This window comes from Bos mutus, chromosome 2, assembly GCF_027580195.1.
Source record: "Bos mutus isolate GX-2022 chromosome 2, NWIPB_WYAK_1.1, whole genome shotgun sequence".
Classification (NCBI taxonomy): Eukaryota; Metazoa; Chordata; class Mammalia; order Artiodactyla; family Bovidae; genus Bos; species Bos mutus.
The window spans coordinates 9,952,280-9,970,831 of record NC_091618.1 but is presented as its reverse complement, the minus strand read 5'-3'; the positions used below and the strand labels follow the sequence as shown (position 1 = coordinate 9,970,831).

Here is an 18,552-nt window from a genome sequence, read left to right as displayed (position 1 = left end):
TAAAGACATGGAGTCGTTGTGCAACCAGGAATCCCTTGGGACCTGGCCGAGTTGCAGCCCCAGAGCAGTCCTCAGGCCAGGAACTAGGGCGGTAGAGCCCCTCATGTGCCCCTGGGTCCCTGCTGACCCAGCTTGGGGGGGCCAGGGAGGCCCCTCTTCCTGGCACACCCCTCTGACTGCCAGGCCAGGGGAGAGATGCGGCCAGTGGGGTTGAGCTATCCCTTCACCCTGGCAACCAAGGGTAACGTGGGACAGTCTTGCCTGCTTGCTGCACGGCGCCCAGTCTCAGCAGGTGGGGACGGTCTGGGATGTAAATAAAACGTCCTCACAGTGAAGTACAGAGAGGCTGCCGGGGACCAAGAGCCCCTCATCAGTCTGCAGCTGAGTCGCGTGCCGGTTCAGTTTCCCTGTGTGTGTCAGAGAAAGAGTATGTGTGTGTGTCTGTAAGACAGAGAGGGCAGGTGAGCATGAATGTCTCAGAGCGTGCGTGTCAGAGACAGCAAGAATGTAGGTAATTGTGTGCATGGGTGTGTAAGAGAACGAGTGTGTGGTCAGAGTCTGTGTGTGAGAGCATGTCAGAGAGTGAAAGCGGGGGGAATGTGCGTGAGAGAGTGTGTATGTCAGACAATGGGCAGAGTGAGTGTGTGTCAGAGCTAGAGTGAGTGTGCATGTGTGTGTGCCCCCCATTGCCCAGCTGTCACCCACTCCGGGCAGAGTGAGAAACACCACTCCCCTGCCCCCACCTCTTCACCTAAAAAGGGAAGCCAGCCCCAAAGTCGGCGGTTTCGCCCCGTGGCCGGGAGATGTTGAATTCCAGACCTCCTCCTCCCGTCCTTGCTCTGGGAGGTCTGGGGGCTCCAGCAGGAGGCCGTGTGGCTCGAGCGATCCCTGGACTTTAGCTTCACGGGTCCTCATGGGGGGACCGGCCGTGACCTGACAGATCGCCACCCCTCTCTGCATCTCAGTTTCCCCAACCATGTGATGGAGGATCTAGGTGGCTTCTGAGGTCCGCGTCGGCTCTCACGGCTTGGGTCTGAGTCTTGTGGCCTCTGCCCCACCCCTGATTCCATCCTGGTGACATCACCACTGTCACAAGTTCAGGCCCAGAAGTTTTGCCTCATTTCGTGGCATCTTGAGGTCCTGTCTCAATGCTGGGTCTTGGTCAAGGGCCCAGAGGCCCAACTGTCCCCCTTTCACTTCACTCAGTTTCTGGGGTACAGGGTGGGGACAGCAGGTGGAGGCAGGGCCTCTGGAGAGGGACAAGTCAGAACAGGCCATCAGGCCCCCTTCCGCTTTGCCTGATGACAGAATCCGCCCCTCCCCCAGAAGCTATTTTCCAGTAATGTGCAGCCTACCCACAGGCCAGGAGCCAGGGTGGATCCCGGACTTTCCTCCCCTCCCATTCCCTTGCCCATCAGGGCTTGGGATTCTGCTCCCCGAGAGGCAGGGCTGACCTGGGGGTTTCTGCTCTGGGGACAGGGCACCAGCCCCAGGTACTGTGAGGACCGACTCACTTGAAGTGAGATGCTCTGAGCTAGAGTTGAACTCCTCCCCTGCACTCTGGGAAGGCTACTGAACCTTGCCAAACCTCAACTGTCTCTTCTTCAAAATGGGGACAATACCTATCCCACAGGGCTAGGTATTGTGAGGACTAAAGACGTGACATATGCCTGGCTCCTGGTGCACCTTTAGGAGTAATGAATGTTCTTCATGTTATTGCTCTTGGAGTGTTACGCACACACACAATCATCCCTCTGCTCCCCCAGTGGGCTGAGGCTTACTGGTCTCTGGTGCATTGCCTGGCACTTCCTGCAGCCAGGAAAGCTCTGTGGATTGGATGGATGGCATAGAGGGTGGTGAGGCAATTTCAAAGCCTAGCAGTCTGGGTGGAGGTGAACACTGTCCTCCACTTGCCCTGAGCTGCCTCTTTAGACTCTGTTTACTCCTGTGGCAGCTCTTGTTGCTCAGCTTCTGGGGTGGCGGTGGGGCGTTGAGGAAGTCAGCTGGCTGTCTGACTACTGATCAGCATGGGGGTTTCTACTGATCGGAAAATGCAAAGGGCTTGGCCAGGACCCACGTGAATCTCTATAACCTGTCTAGGGAGGGATGTTCCTCTTCCTTCCCAAGCTTCCCAAACCCCCATGCTGTCCGTCTTCCCTCAAGGCAGATACAGGTCCCAGGTGTGGTGCCATTGTCCTGTTTCACTGCGTCTGCCTGCGTTGTCTGACCTCACTGGGTGTTGGGGAGAAAGAGGAATCCAGGTCATGACTGTGGGTCAAAGGTTATGATGGGGGACACACCAGAGGACTCCTGCTCTAGCCCAGGCAGGCAGGGGTGGTCAGGGAATGCTTCCTGGAAGAGGAGGAACCAGAAGGATATGGTGTCAGCCACATACAGTGTGGGTAGAGGAACAGTGTTCTGGGCAGGCAGACTGGACTGGGCAAAGTTCTGCAGGCCAAAGAGGGTGTACCTCACTTGAGCGAATTGAAAGGAGTTTGTCAAGGTTGAAACATAAGAATACGCAGTCGGGGGAATTCCCCGGTGGACCAGTTGTTAGGATTCAGTGCTTTCACTGTGAGGGCCTGGGTTCAATCCCCGGTCAGGGAACTAAGATCCTACAAGATGCATGGCGAGGTCAAAAAAAAAAAAAGAAAGTAGGGAGCATGAGACATGAGCAAGACCTGATGATGAAGGGCGTGCTGAAAGTTTGGACTTTAATCTTTAGAGCAAGGGAGACTTGGACTCAACCTGACTTAGCCCTTCGCAGTGTACCAGCCACACGAACCCTGAGGGTTACTGACAGACAAAGACGGATGGGCATGGCAGGGTAAGAGGAGTGGACTTTTCCACAAAAGTGGTGACTTTCTATTTTGGCCTTACTACCCGGCATGTGAAATCTTAGTTCACTGACCAGAGATTGAACCCACACCCCCTGGCACTGGAAGCCAGAGTCTTAACCACTGGACCACCAGGGAAGGCCTAAAAGCTGTGACTTTGGGTCAGGTCTGTTTTGAAGTGTCCTGGCCTAGAATGGGGATGTGTTTTTTTTTTTTTTCCAACATGATTCGATTGTATCTTCTGGGTGCTTGGCCCTGTCACATCCAGGCCCTGGGTGCTTGGCTCTGGGCCTGGATGGTATACTGAGTCCTGACTTGTTGCTGGCACCACCCTGATCAGTACCTGAGAGCAGGAGGGCTCTGGGCCTGGGGAGCGATGTTCCTCTTCCTTCCCAGGCTTCTCCAGGGGTAAAGAGAGAAGAGGCCTGGCCAGACAGGTTATAGAGATTCACGTGGGTCCTGGCCAAGCCCTTTGCATTTTCCGATCAGTAGATACTTGTTGAGCACCTCCTGTATCCCCGACCCTGGGGACATAATCATAAACAGAGATGGAATCTGCCTGCAGAGAGTTTACAAGCTAAGGAGGGGAGGAGAGCGAGAGCTTCCACCTCGAGCAAAGTGGCAAGCGGACCATCCTAACCAGGCGGACCTTGGGGGTTATGTCCCAGGTCTTCTCCACCCACCTCCTCACCCAAAACAAACCAGAGACCCATGAGCAGCTTGGGGGCGGAGCTGGCATTGAGAGGGGCCCTCTCTGAAAGGGATTTTTGCCACTTCCCTGCTTGGTGTTTGGAACCAAGGGGGCCGGCTGCAGAGGGTGGCCTACTGCTGCTGCTGGCCAGGACCTGGCTTGGGGAGACAGTTGGTGGGTCTCAGGCAGAGGGGCGTTTTCACCTTAATGGGGAGAAAGGAGGGAGTGACTTAAAGAAGGGGGCATTTGATAGAAGCTGGTGGGGTCAGACCTGGGTTCTGTCCTGGTTCTACTATTGATGAGCTGTGTGACCTTGGGTGAGTCTTCCCCTCCCTGAGCTTCAGTTGCCCCTTCTTTAAAGTGGGTGGAATTGGGTGAGAAAGAGGACGGCAAACAGGTTTTGTCTCACGCGCAGAACCCATTGATTGCTGTCGGCTTCCTGAGCATCTCTCTGGGCTCAGCGGGAAAGCACGCGAAGCTGGGATTGGAAGTCGCTGCGTGCGTGCTGCACGTTTGCAGGCCCCGGGCAGTGTGATCCCCAGGTTCCTTCCTGCGCTGATAGTCTTTGATTCCTCTGTGCTCCTTCCTATCTCCTGTGTCACTTCTCCACCGACCATTGTCTGCCTTTTGCTTCTACGCCTCCGTGATGGGGAACTTGATGTCTTCCCTTAAACAGAATTCTTCGATTGTTATGCCTGGTCTTGAGCTTACATCCGTCTCCATGAACTTGTGCCTGGACAGATGACTTGGGTTCAGGTGTTAGGTAATGCCCTCAGGATTGCAGATGGAAGTTGTGAGAGGGGAAGGCACCAGAGAAGGACCCCTACCCTAACCTGGGCAGACGGGGCAGTCAGGGAACTGGGTGGTACTTGGAGCCTTGGTAATCGGTGAATAATTTCTGCTTTCTGAAGGCATACAGACCTGCTTCTTTCTCCTACTTTATGACAGTGACAGGGAGCCTCTGTATGTCCTTTGAAAAAAGCACTTCAACAACATCATCATGTAGTTTACACATCAGTTACGTATAAACATAACCCATAACTGCATTATATTAGCCTGTGAGGCTGGTGTTATCAGCTCTAGGCGAGGAGGCTGAGGCTCAGAGAGTAACAGAGCGGCCCCCTGAGACCAAGCCTGAGCCCCTCTTGGTCCTACCCCTAGCCTTCAGCCCCAGCCATATTCTGTTCTCCTGGCTCCCCTCAAGCCCACGGCCTTCCGTTATCTCACCCTCTGCAGGTTTCCACGTGATCCCCACCATCTCGAGCATTGTCCCGGAGAGCTGCCTGCTGATTGTGGTGGGGCTGCTGGTGGGGGGTCTGATCAAGGGCGTGGGCGAGACGCCCCCCATCCTGCAGTCGGAAGTCTTCTTCCTCTTCCTGCTGCCGCCCATCATCCTGGATGCCGGCTACTTCCTGCCGCTGCGGCAGTTCACGGAGAACCTGGGCACCATCCTGATCTTCGCCGTGGTGGGCACGCTGTGGAACGCCTTCTTCCTGGGTGGCCTCATGTACGCCGTGTGCCTGGTGGGTGGCGAGCAGATCAACAACATCGGCCTTCTGGAGAACCTGCTGTTCGGCAGCATCATCTCGGCCGTGGACCCCGTGGCCGTGCTGGCCGTCTTCGAGGAGATTCACATCAACGAGCTGCTCCACATCCTTGTGTTTGGGGAGTCCCTGCTCAATGACGCCGTCACTGTGGTGAGAGGCAGGGGCCACGCCCCGGGGCACGCAAGACCCAGACCCAAGCCCAGGTCCAGAGTGAATCCCACATCCCCCGGCTCACAATAGTAAGACAGCAAGTGTCCAGCCCTGCCTGCTATGTGTGGCCATCGTGCTGGGCACCGGCAAGGATTATCTCAGTTATCCTCCTGACTACGTTAAGAGGTGCTTCTTAGTCTCACTTTGCAGAGAAGGAGTCAAGCTTAATGAGGTTAAATAACTCAGTAGAATAGATAGAACTGAAATTAGAAGCCAGGTCTATCTGACTGCAGGGCCTGAGCTCGGCCTGACCAGGTCGTATGCTCTGTCCCTGATGCACTCTGATATGATCTTGGTTAAATGACTTATCCTCTTTGTACCTCAGTTTACCCTTTATAGACCAGTTAGTCTCTGAGGGGCATTTTAGCTTTCTTGGTAGCTGTATCTTAAGCTAGGGCTTCCCAGGTGGCTCAGTGGTAAAGAACCCACCTGCCAATGCAGGAAATGCAGGTTCAATCCCTGGGTTGAGAAGATCCCCCAGAGGAGGAACCCACACCAGTATTCTTGCCTGGGAAATCCCAGGGACAGAGAAGCCTGGTAGGCTGCAGCCAGAGTTGGACATGACTGAGCATGCATGCGTACACACACACACACACACACACACACACGTGTCTTAAGTTAGAATTTAATTTGTGCAGAGTTTGGGGGCAGCATTCATGGAAAGGAACCTTGTCTCTAAAACCTCCAGAAGGTGGCAAGTAAAGTGGGTCAGTCTGGGTTGGCCACTTGCTTACTGTGTGACCTTAGGCATGTGACTGTACCTCTCTGGGCTTCACCTTTGACAGCTGGGATGTGGCAGAGTAGTCAGTGCATTCCTGCCAGGTCTAGCGAGGACAGACACCCCCACCGCAGGGTCTGCATGTGGCAAGGCTGTGTATGTTTCCACATACCCTTCCTCCCAGCCGGCTTCCTCAGGAAGCAGGTACGTGTATGTGCACACCCGTGTTGTGTTGTGCAAACACCTACATCCCCCTCCTGGCTGGACCCCTCAGGGAGCAGCTGCCCGCACAGGAAAACTCACGGACCCATGTGCACGCCCTGTGCACGCTCGCACACGCACTCCCGCCTCACTCCCAGCCGCTCAGGAAGCCGCACCTCAAAGAAGCCACCGACGGTAGTGGTCGCCTGCCAACAGCCTCGGCTTCCTCTCCCGCTTCTTCCCCTGGCGCCCCGTCAGCTCCTCGTGAAGCCAGGGGAGCCGCGGGCTGGCCCATCTGTCCTGTCTCCTCGGGCACCCACCCTTGCCCACAGCTGCCACGCAGGCCTGTTTCCTCCTCTGGAGCAGGGACCGTTGTCCTGAGCCTGCCGTCCTCCCGGGGCTCTGACGGGAGTCACACTCACTCATACCTGCAAAAGCAGTGGGTGCCAGAGATGAAGCCCTCCCCAGAAGATCTGGGTGTATGTTGGGGTTCAGGCTGGCACTCTTGGGGAACAGTGGGGCGTGGCTGCAAGAGTGGATGCCCCCATCTGGCCACCGTGGGTCCATGGCCGTGCCTCCCCGAGACAGGGGCAGTGGTGGGAGTCCTTGCTCGTGTTCTGTCTGATCATGTATTGTCTCAGCTAATCTACGCAGACTCCATGAAGTTAGCACGGTGATTTTTCCCAGTTTTTTGGGTGAGGGAACTGGGGCACTGGGAGATTAAGGAACTCGTCCAAGATCATAGTAGCTGATAAATGATATACCTGGGGTTCAGATGTACACAGTCTTGAGTCCAGAGTCCAGATGCTTAGCACTATGCTACTCTGTCTCTGTAGTCCCAATGACAGTGGTGCCGGGCCAGAAGTGAGGACCTTGCCCTCTGCACCTGCCCCATCAGCCCAGGCAGTGCACCTTAGGGACCTGAGCATTTCCTCAGGCCAGGAGTAGGTTTAGGTAGCCCAGGGCTGAGAACGCACTGCCAGAGCCCTGCCCCATCTCCCAGACGGCTGTGTCCAGGCACACGGGGGACTGGCCAGTGCTTGGCATCTCCCTTCCCTGCCTGGCCCAAGTCGGGCCCTTTCTAGAGCTCTGGGCGTGGGTGTGAATGCCCCATTACCCAGATGGTAGGGCTGAAGGCTGCCCCAAGCTGTGTGGCCTCAGGCCTTGGCCCTGGAGCAAAGGTGCCCTGCTTCCACATGTGGCCCAGGTACTGGGGGCTTTGGAGGGTTTGTTTCGGGGATCCCCAGGTCTTCTTCCCCACTCCCTCTCCATTCCTTCAGCCTGGACACTCCCTGGCTGGTTTCCGGGCAGAGCTGTCTGGGAGAAGGCCAGGCAGACAGCACCTAAGAGGAGGTAGATAGAAACTCAAAGCTGGATCCCCAGGGAGGCCATCCACTGCTGGCAGGGACCAAGCTCTGGGCCCAGTTCTGTTGGCTCCCAGGCGGGGGTTGGGGGGTCCTCTGGCACATCACTTCACCATTCTGAGCTTTAGTTTAGCAAGGGAACAAGCATCTTTAGCCTGCCTACCTCATGAGGCTGTTGTGTGGCAAACAGGATGACCATAATCAAAGGGCTTTACAGTGTATGAAGTGCCACTTAAAGTCTGATGGTGGTGTTACAATGACCATTTATTTCCCCAGCCCAGAGGTGGGGAAGCCGTGGAGAGCCTCTGGTTCCATAGTGCCTGAACTCGGTGGTTCATTGCAACCCCCTGGGGGCCTTGTTGAACAGAGATTTCTGGGTCCCACTTCCAGACAATCCAAGTAGAGTATGGGCTGGCCGAGTGTATTTTTAGAAAGCTTCAGCAGTTAAGAAGTCCTATTCTAGTTAATTATCTGAATTTCCCAGCTTTGTGCTAAAGGAAAGACCGAAATCCAGGCAGGGACGTGCACGATGAGCTTGGTGAATAGCAGCTAATGCTGTGATAGGCAATTTGCCCTCATTAACTAATTGAATCTCACAGTAGCCCTGTGAGGTTGGTACTATTGCCCCCATTTTCTGGACAGGAAAACTGAAGCGCAGGGAGATTGAGTCATTTGCCCCATGTGTACAGCTGGGGAGCAGCAGTCAGAATTTCAACCCGGGTGGTTTGGCTGCAGAGCCGGTTCTTTCTCTGCACAGCCCACTGCAGGCCCAAAGACCCTCTGGGCCCCAGACCCCTCTGCCACCTCTTGGCTGTGGTCAACAGAGGGGACAGAATCACCCTGGGTGACCCCCAGGAGCCATGGGGCAGGGTGCCCGCCCCCCTGCCGACCAGCCTACACACCCTTCCCAGGTCCTGTATCACCTCTTTGAGGAGTTTGCCAACTACGACCGCGTGGGCATCGTGGACATCATCCTCGGCTTCCTGAGCTTCTTCGTGGTGTCCCTGGGTGGGGTGTTCGTGGGCGTGGTCTACGGGGTCATCGCAGCCTTCACCTCCCGCTTCACCTCCCGCATCCGCGTCATCGAGCCGCTCTTCGTCTTCCTCTACAGCTACATGGCCTACCTGTCGGCCGAGCTCTTCCACCTGTCAGGCATCATGGCGTGAGTCTGGGCGTGGCGTGGAGGCGGGGCGCCAACTCAGACCCCCCGGGCTTGGAAGGTCAAAGGGAGCTCCCCAGGGCCCAGCCCCCCAGATCCAGGCTTCAGGTCTCAGGGCTGCCCGGAAGCACAGAGTGAGGCTTCTGGAAAGCCTCACCCCAGCCATTTCTTCTTTTCTTTTGTTACAAAGGGAGGCCCTTGGCAGTCTCCGGACGCAGGCACTCGCGCCCACTACTCCTCTCAGCAGCTCTAGTGAGGGGGCGCGAGGCTTCCCTTGCTTTGGGGGTCCTGAGGCCCCAGCTGCATCTTGCAGTTGGGGTTGGGGGGGCGGCGGGGAAGTTGTGCTAAGGTGCTCCCGCTAGGAGAAGTCACTGGAAGTGTCAAGGCTGGATTGGGGGATGGGGATGGAGGGTGACAATGAGGAGGCTGGGCCAGCGGGAGTGAACCCCAAGTGTGGGTGCCAGGCTGGGAAGGGCTTGGGCTGCCGCCCGGAAGACAGCTCTCTGTGGGGACCCCCGGGTGTTAAGGGGACCCCACACTCTGGAGGATAAACCTGTGGCCAAAGACGTGACCCCTGTCAGGTGGAGAGGCTGTGTGGCCTCGGGGAAAAGGCCCAGGCTTAGGAGCCGGGCAGAACTTCTTTTGTTCGTGTCTTAGCTCTGCCACTCCCTGGCAGTGTGACCGTGGGCAGGTGACTTTATTTCTGCATGTCTCAGATCTCTCGTCTGGAAAATGCCAGAATATACCAGTGTCTGCAGGGTTGGCTGAGAGTATTGAGAACAGGGGTTGGAAGCCGGCAGAGGTGTCTGACCCATGAGAGGAGCTCAGGTGCCCGGCCCCTGCCTGCCTCTCTGGTGCTGGAGGCGCCCTGGGAGGGTGTGGCTCGACTTTGAACCCCGCTCCCCGCTCTTTCCTCCCCTGACCCCCAGACTCATTGCCTCGGGCGTGGTGATGCGCCCCTACGTGGAGGCCAACATCTCCCACAAGTCCCACACGACCATCAAGTATTTCCTCAAAATGTGGAGCAGCGTCAGTGAAACCCTCATCTTCATCTTCCTGGGCGTCTCCACTGTGGCCGGCTCTCACCACTGGAACTGGACGTTTGTCATCAGCACCCTGCTCTTCTGCCTCATCGCCCGAGTGCTGGGTGAGTGGCCGGGCCCGGGGAGGGGTGTGTGTGCACGTGACAGGGGGTGCGTGCACGTGGCAGCCAGGTGCATGCTATGTGTGGAGGTGGTGGGCTTGGCTCCAGGCTGCTCCTGGTGCCCCCGTGGGATGGGGGGCTTCCCCATTCCCGCTCCCTGCAGCACTGAGGCCCTTATGGGCCCTGGAGGGGACAGAGGGCCACGCTCCTGGGGTAACAGTCATGATGTGCGGGTGGAAGAGGCATCAGCAACCCTGGGACTCTGAGCCAGTCAGTATCTGAGGAGAGGACTGAGGCCCCCAGGGCCAGATCTGTGTTCAGGTCTGTGGTCTTTGCACCTCCTCTTCCCATGCGTGACTTTGGCACTTGCGGAGTCTTCTGCAGAGCCTCCCAACTGCTGCTGCCAGCCCCAGGGCACCCCTGGGCGCCAGGCCTCAGGCCCTTGGGCAGCTGCTTCACCTTCTGGATACATTGGATACCTCAGTGACCATGTGGCTTCTGCCCGTGGATCTCACCTCCTCTCTGAGGTTAGGTCTGGGCATGGCACTTAACTTGCTGTACTGTCTTAAAAACCCTTTCATCCTGGGCCTCATCCTCTGGAGATTCTGGGGCTATGGGGTTGAGATTGGACTCCATCCTCCCTCTGCAGTTTTTTTTTTTCTGGCCATGCTGCACATGCGCTCTTAGTTCCTCAACCAAGAATCGAACCCGTGCTCCCTGCAGTGCAAGCATGAAGTCTTAACCACCAGACTGCCAGGGAAGCCCTAGCATTTTTAAACAACTTTTTATTACAGAAAATATCAAACACATGGAAAAGTAGGCCCGTGTACCTATCATATTTAATAGGTATCAACTTGTAGCCAGTCTTGTCTCATCTCTTTTCCTGGTGCCCTTCTGCCCTCCAGCTCCTGGAGGCCTCTATAATGTCTCTAAAGTGTACACAGGTTGAGGGACCTCCCTTAAAGATCCACCCAACTCTTGGATTGAGGGATTAGGAGCACCTTGGACTGAGGGACCTGAGATATGAGTTAGCTGGGTGGGTTTACCAGTGGAGGCTTCCTCCAGACAGAGAAAATCTCCCAGCTGCAGAAGCCATGAGGGGCTGGGACAACCTGACCCCTCGCTTCCCCTCCCTGGCAGGCGTGCTGGGCCTGACCTGGTTCATCAACAAGTTCCGCATCGTGAAGTTGACCCCCAAGGACCAGTTCATCATTGCCTACGGGGGCCTGCGAGGGGCCATTGCCTTCTCCCTGGGCTACCTCCTGGACAAGAAGCACTTCCCTATGTGTGACCTGTTCCTCACGGCCATCATCACCGTCATCTTTTTCACCGTCTTTGTGCAGGTGCTGGACAGGGCGGAGCAGCCCTGCCCGGGGGCCCTGACTCTGCCAGGAAAGAGGAAGCACATGACCGAGCGGGGCGGGGGGTGGGGGTGGCGGGGAACATGGGTTGTAGTTCCAGCTCCATCAATACCTCGTGTGGCCCTGGACAAGCCCAGTCCACCTTTCTGGGCCTCAGTTTGCTCAATTGTAAAGGGAAAGTTTGGTCATGCGTCATTGTGGAGTGATCCTGCCCAGCTCAGTTAGGAGCCCAGGTAGCATTGAGAGGGATAGGTGCAGTCAGCAGGACCATGAAGTTCATGGTAGGGATTTAGGGAAGTGGTTTAATATCTTAGGGTCTCAGTTTCTACATCAGTCAAATGGGGACAGTAGCACAACATGGCATTCCAGGACTCTTGCCTGGAAAATCCCATGGACGGAGGAGCCCGGTGGGCTGCAGTCCATGGGGTCGCTAAGAGTGAGTGACTTCACTTTCACTTTTCACTTTCATGCATTGGAGAAGGCAGTGGCACCCCACTCCAGTACTCTTGCCTGGAGAATCCCAGGGACGGAGGAGCCCGGTGGGCTGCAGTCCATGGGGTCGCTAAGAGTCGGACACGACTGAGGGACTTCACTTTCACTTTTCACTTTCATGCATTGGAGAAGGCAGTGGCACCCCACTCCAGTGTTCTTGCCTGGAGAATCCCAGGGACGGGGGAGCCTGGTGGGCTGCCGTCTATGGGGTCGCACAGAGTCGGACACGACTGACGCGACTTAGCAGCAGCAGCAGCAGCCACACAACATGAGGACTGGAAAGGTGAAACGACCCCCGAGCTGCGCCGTAGGAAGTCGTTAGCCAGAGCTCTGCTGCTGTCAGTGTGACCCTGGAAAGATGCTCCTCCCATCTCTGGGTCTCAGATCCCCATCTGTGAGGTGGGGGGACTGGACCAGATGATCCTGAAGAATCCTTGCAGCTGCTGGCCGTGATTTCTGTGCATTTGAACAACCAGGCTTCGCTGAAACCTCACCCACCCCTTGAGTCCCTGAGGGAGCCCAGCCTGAGATGATGTAAATCATTTCTCGTTGTCTGACCCGTGACTTTGGGCAAGTGAGAAACACTTCATCTGTGTGCTTGTCCATGTGTTTCTCTACCACCTGCTCCGTCTGTCCTGGATAATAACCCTGGACAAGCCCTCAATGGGAAACATCATTGCCTTCTCCAGAGAACACAGCGTAGAGCAAACTTCTGGGGCTGGACTTGTCTTCTGTCTTTTAAAAGGAGAAGAGGCTGCCTCTTTGATCATCTTGCCCTGCCTCCATCTTCAAAAATACTTTACCACCTTGATTTTGCAGTTGGTTTACTGAGCCAGTTTTTAATGAATGCAGCATTGAGGTAGGGACCTCCCTGCCTGAGTTTGAATCCAGCTTTACTACTTCTGTGAGACCTTAGGGAGTTACTTGACCTCTCTCGGTCTTAGTTTCCTCATCTGTACAATGGGGACAAGGAAGGGGTCATCGTAGGTATTGAAATGCTAATTCCAGTAAAAACACCACTGGCCCTGGCATTCAACAAGCGTGCAGTTAGATGAGCTACTGCTGTCCTTACTGGGTCCTTCTGGGTCAAAAACGTGCAAGGGGGCCAGAGCAGAGGTGGTCCTCCCTGTTAGGTGACAGAGCACATTTGTGGTGGAACTCACACTTGAACTCTGGCCCGGGCTAGCTGACCTGTGTGTGAGTCCCTTGGCTGGATATGAACCCCCTGGCTATGTCTTCAGGAATAAGTGGGCTTAATATAACCACAGCTTGGCTGTTGGGAGATTGGGGACGTCAGAGCAAAGGGCATCCCAGGCTCAGGGACCTTAGGGTGGGGGACCTCTGTGGCCTCCTTGCCAAGGTGGCAGGACTGGAGTGCCTGACACCCACCCGCCCCCCAGGGCATGACCATTCGGCCCCTGGTAGACCTGCTGGCTGTGAAGAAAAAGCAAGAAACGAAGCGTTCTATCAACGAGGAGATCCACACGCAGGTACCGGCAGCTGGGCCTGGGCCCTGTGCTGCAGGAGGAGGCTTAGGGAGCTAGGGGTCGGCTAGGCCTTGCATCCACATCCTCAGTCAGCCCTCCTCCCTCATCCAATGCCTCCTGAGGTCACCGGGTCACCCCATAGGGAGGGGTGGTGTGAGCAGCCAGGAACCTGAGGAGGGGGCGTCATGCCGCCTCTGCCTCTGCAGGAACCTGGCCCAGGTGCTGGGCACGAGTGGGTTCAGAGAAGAGGGTTCAGCTGGGCCCCAGAGGCAGAGTGCTGGAGGGGTCCACAGGGATTCAGGATGAGTGGGGTGTGGGCGCCACCTCCTGGCTGCTTCTGGAACTACAGGGCTGGGTTGAGCAGAGCAGTGCTGGGGTGGAAGGTGGGGGCCCACTCAGGAGTCTTGGTCCGGGAGGAGCCCAGTAGTGAGGCTTGACCTGGCCCTGGGCACGTTTCAGTTCCTGGACCACCTTCTGACAGGCATCGAGGACATCTGTGGTCATTACGGCCACCACCACTGGAAAGACAAGTAGGTGGCAGGCCTGGTGGGCAGGAGGGCGGGGAGGGGCTGGTAAGGGTCTCCCCCGCCGGGGGCCTGGGCATCTTCCCATTGCAGGAGCCAGCTTCACCCATCTCCTCCTGCCTCCCACCAGGCTCAACCGGTTTAATAAGAAGTACGTGAAGAAGTGTCTGATAGCCGGTGAGCGCTCCAAGGAGCCCCAGCTCATCGCTTTCTACCACAAGATGGAGATGAAGCAAGCTATCGAGCTGGTGGAAAGTGGAGGCATGGGCAAGATCCCCTCGGCCGTCTCCACCGTCTCCATGCAGTGAGTGCTAATGGCCAACCCCGGCCGCGTCTGCAAGCCACACGCTTACCCCTCAATACCCACCTGGAGCGGGTCCCTAGGTCACTCCACCGGGCGGGCGGATCATACTGAGGACCCAGGCTTGGTGCACCCAACCGGATCATCCCCAGGGGACCCTTCTGGCCCGGCCCAGCCCCCAGAGTCCCAGGAATTTTCTCATCTGTGCCCCGTTATCCCAGGAACATCCACCCCAAGTCCCTGCCAGCGGAGCGCATCCTGCCAGCACTGTCCAAGGACAAGGAAGAGGAGATCCGCAAAATCCTGAGGAACAACTTGCAGAAGACCAGGCAGCGGGTGAGGGGCTGCCCCTGCCCGGCCCACTTCACTTACTGCAGAGGAGGCCCCCGCCCCCACCCCGCCCCACCCGCCTCCGCTCCACATGCCCAGAGCCACCCCAGCCCCTCCAGTCCCAGCTTCTGGGCCCTGGCCGGGCCTGCCTGACAGCTGTTCCTCCCACAGCTGCGGTCCTACAACAGACACACGCTGGTGGCCGACCCCTACGAGGAGGCCTGGAACCAAATGCTGCTCCGGAGACAGAAGGCCAGGCAACTGGAGCAGAAGGTGTGTCCAAAGCTGGAGCCGGCTCCTGCCTTTCTCTGGGAACCTGGTCTCTTCCTCTGCCTGCATCACCCCCAGCCAGCCCTCTGGGAGACAGAGCCACTCCCATCTGGTGTTTTGGCCTCCCCCAGTGTTCTCGCCTGGAAAATTCCATGGACTGCAGCCCTCCAGGCTCCCCAGTCCATGGGGTTGCAGAGTCAGACACAACTTGGCAACCGAACACACACACATACCCCCCATGTGTTTCAAAGGCTGAGCCCCAGGGAAAGTTCCAGAAAGCTGCTTTCTCCACCTCTTCTCCACTCAGAGCAGCAAAGAGGCCCCCCTTCCCCACTGTGTCCTTGGGTATCAGATCTAGAAGAGTCTGTCCATGTGCTCTAACCTCTCATTTTCTAGTGAGAAAACTAAGGCTCAGAATCAGAAGGCAAAGACACGCATGCCTCCATTCATTCGTTCAGGAGAATATTTGCGGAGCTCTCCTTAAGTGCCACGCGGCAGAACTGCCTCCGTGAATCGGGTGGTGAATCAGCCCAGTCCCTCCCTTATGGAGCACACAGTGGCCCCGGGCAGAACCGGAAGTGCAAGGGGCTCTGAGCACCTCAAACAAGGAAGTGGTCAGAGTGCGCTTAGGAATGAGAGTCACAGGGGAGGGAGTGTGGTCAGGGGAAGGGCCAGGCAGAAGGGAAGAAACTGCATAAGTTCCTGACCACACACAGGGGGCTCAGCTTTCAAGGAAGCTCGTTAATGGCGTTAAGGGTTTGGGCTTCCTTCCAAAGCATGGAGAAGTCATGAAGGGTTCTCAGTAAGGGAAGCACATGGGAAGGGGTGCGGGTGGATTAGGGGGGGTGGCAGGGGGAGGGGAGGAGCAGGCAGAATTCAAGGGACATTTAGGAGGTTGGAGTGGCAAGACTTGGTTACCAGTTTGAGGTGGGACCGAGGGAAGGGGAAAAGGAGGCAGGGGTCACGTCTGGCCTTTGATTGGGGTAGGCGGGTGGGGTGGTTGAGGGGACACGGAGGAAGGAGCAGGTTTTGAAAGAAAAGAAGTAGCTGAGTTCAGTCATAGCGTGTTGCACTGAGAATCCCGGGGGTCATCCAGGGCCCGGGTGACATTCCTGAGTTGATGGTGGGTCTGTCCTTAGGGGCAGATGAGGGCCGGAGCTAGAGGCTGGGCTGGTGTCCCCACGGGAGAGGTGGGACAGTGTGGGGGTGTCCAAGGTCACCCCAGAGCTCGACAAGAGGCTGGGCCAAGCCCTCAGGACCCAGCACTGGCCCAGGCTCCACGGGTATGGGCAGAGTAGGTGTGGGCACCCCGGGCACCCAAAGGAAGGGTGTGCGGCCACCGGCCAGGGGCGCCATCCAGAGGAGCCGCCTCTGCTCACCCCCCTGCCCCCATCTGCTCTTCCTCTGTCAGATCAGCAACTACCTGACCGTGCCGGCCCACAAGCTGGACTCGCCCACCATGTCTCGGGCCCGCATTGGCTCAGGTGAGGCAGGCCGTGGGGGCCCGGCGAGGGGCCTCGAGGCTGGGCACGGGCCTCAGAGAGCCTGCAGGGAGGACGGGCTTCTCACGGGCCAAGCCGTGAGCTCCTCCTATGTCAGGTGGAGTTGGGGGTTCACCAGAGGGGGGCCCCCCAGAAGAGTAGCCCTGCCGTCCTCCCCAGGGAAAGAGTGCTCCACGGGGGGGGCTCACGCTGAGGAGCTGGGTGCCCACGGGGAGGCCAGAGGGGGCTGCACTGTTGGGCTCTCTGACATGTGGGGGACCAAGGCAGGCCTTCCAGGACGGGGGACTCAGGAGGGAGCCTAAACTCTTTGTCAGAGCAGGGACTCCTATGGGAGCCCCAGGGCTGAGCAGGGGCGCACAGTCCTACCTTGGAGAGCAGTCCGAGGGGAGGAGGAACTATTGGCCAGGTGACAGGATTCATAAAAGGCCCATTTGGAGTGATTTGAAGCATACCAGGATGACTGCACTCACAGGCAGTCTCTTTGGGAGCCACTGGCGTGGGCAGAGGTGGGCCACACACTGGGAGGACCCAGGGCCGGAAGCCAGCGTGCTCCTTGCTCTTGGTTTGCAGACCCGCTGGCCTATGAGCCCAAGGCCGACTTGCCTGTGATCACCATCGACCCGGCCTCCCCGCAGTCGCCTGAGTCTGTGGACCTGGTGAACGAGGAGCTGAAGGGCAAGGTCCTGGGGCTGAGCCGGGATCCTGGAAGGCTGGCTGAGGAGGAGGAGGACGACGAGGACCCCGATGGGGGCCTTACGATGCGGACCAAGGAGCCCTCATCCCCGGGCACCGACGATGTTTTCACCCCGGCACCGAGCGACAGCCCCAGCTCTCAGAGGATACAGCGCTGCCTCAGTGACCCAGGCCCCCACCCCGAGCCTGGGGAGGGAGAGCCTTTCATCCCCAAGGGCCAGTAGCACGGGGGGCCAGCGGGCGGTGCCCTCCCACCATGGACTCTCCCACCAGAGCTAGGGCTGCTGGCGGGGGGCGAGGGCGGGGTTCCCCTCCTCCTTCCCGACCTGAACTGGCCCCGGCCCTCCCCCACCGCATGGCAGCTGGGCCCACAGCCCCCACCGCAGCACGGCTTCCCCTTGCCTCCTGGGAAGCGCCCTCCCTCCCGCCAGAACTGCCTTCCAGATCCATCCATTGGAGGTGGACCTGCCTGGCTGTGAGGCAAACCCTGTCCCCTCCCAAGCCAAGCTCTCTCCCTACCTGGACCAGGGCCTCTGAGTCCCCTAGACCTCTGCGGGGCCCCTCCCATTCCGTCACCCTACTCATTCAAGTCAATCTTAGTTTCTAACCAAAGAGCCTCTGGCTCAGCCTTGGTCCCTCCTGGGAAGGGAAGGAGCCGGGGCCTCCATTAACAGGGAAGAGACTAGGGGACCAGGCGTTGGACTTGGGGAGAGGTTGGGGACCGTGGCCATGCTGTCCCCCTGCCGGCTCTCACCCTGGCCACCTCACCTGACCTGTCCTTACTCAGAGCTGCAGGCTGAGGGCACCTCTGAGCTCTGTCTGGAGCTGGGACTCAGCTTCTCCAAACTGGGCTCCAGCGGGGACCACTGGGCCCTTCAGGGGCTGCTGATCGGAGTTCCAGAGAGTGCTGCCTTTTTATCTGTTTTGTTTGTTCACACTTCCATGTACGATTCTATTTGCACAGAGGGCATTCCTGTTTTTAAAACATTTTGAAACCTCTGCCTGAACAGAACTCCTGCCATCCTAACTCTAGAGCACCACACATCCGCATACGTGCCTGTCTGCCCAACACTTCCCCAAATCAGTCCTCTGTACACAGGGCTCTGATTTCAGAAATGACCTCACCACCCCCCATGCCCAACACACACACACACACACACACACACGGACACCCCATCGTGACTTTCTCTAACTCATAGATGCTGGGCCTCTTGGGACCTTCTTCTGGGCCTGGTCCTCAGCTCCTGCTGGCCTGTTCTCTCTCCTCCCCCTCCCCGCCCCCATTGGCCCCTGGAACCTCTCTTGTAAGCACTGCTGTAGAGCCCTGTCCTCGGGGGGCGGGGGTGTCCCCTGAGCATCTCCCACTGGCCAGGGCTGGTGGGTGAGCGGAGCCCTGGCCCCAGAGGCCTTTGCTCTCAGAAATACATGCCTACTCCCATGGCCACCATGGGCCCGGCCCAGGCCTAGTGATCTCTGTTCTTCTCTCTAGGGTACTCCTTTCCCCAGGATCGTGCAATAGTCAGAGCATCCCCTCCCCAGTGGCCTGGGCAGAGCGTGCTCACCTCCCCCTCCTCTCCATGAAAGTGCTGTTTTGGGCAGGAGTCACCATGCAAGGGTGACGTTGACAACCATGTTCAAAGCCACCACAGCTGCTGCCGCTCTGCCGCCTGTACAGAAGAAACCGAATCTTTTTCATATTCTAATAAATCCGTGTGAGTTTT

At 57.6% G+C, this 18,552-nt stretch overlaps 1 protein-coding gene across 2 annotated transcripts in view; it reads left to right on the top strand.

The window, feature by feature from the left end:
* Nucleotides 1-18,552, top strand: part of SLC9A1 (solute carrier family 9 member A1) — a 52,218-nt gene extending 33,666 nt beyond the window's left edge. The window contains exons 2-12 of one of the 2 annotated variants that reach the window (XM_005895895.3): nt 4,765-5,225; nt 8,480-8,730; nt 9,657-9,874; nt 11,012-11,214; nt 13,125-13,214; nt 13,671-13,741; nt 13,866-14,039; nt 14,258-14,372; nt 14,538-14,639; nt 16,048-16,120; nt 16,709-18,552. In XM_005895895.3, the coding sequence (XP_005895957.1) occupies nt 4,765-5,225; nt 8,480-8,730; nt 9,657-9,874; nt 11,012-11,214; nt 13,125-13,214; nt 13,671-13,741; nt 13,866-14,039; nt 14,258-14,372; nt 14,538-14,639; nt 16,048-16,120; nt 16,709-17,055 (2,105 nt within the window). In that variant the 3' untranslated portion in view covers nt 17,056-18,552. The remainder of the gene's footprint in view (nt 1-4,764; nt 5,226-8,479; nt 8,731-9,656; nt 9,875-11,011; nt 11,215-13,124; nt 13,215-13,670; nt 13,742-13,865; nt 14,040-14,257; nt 14,373-14,537; nt 14,640-16,047; nt 16,121-16,708) is intronic. The other variant, XM_070383528.1, reaches the window with a different exon arrangement.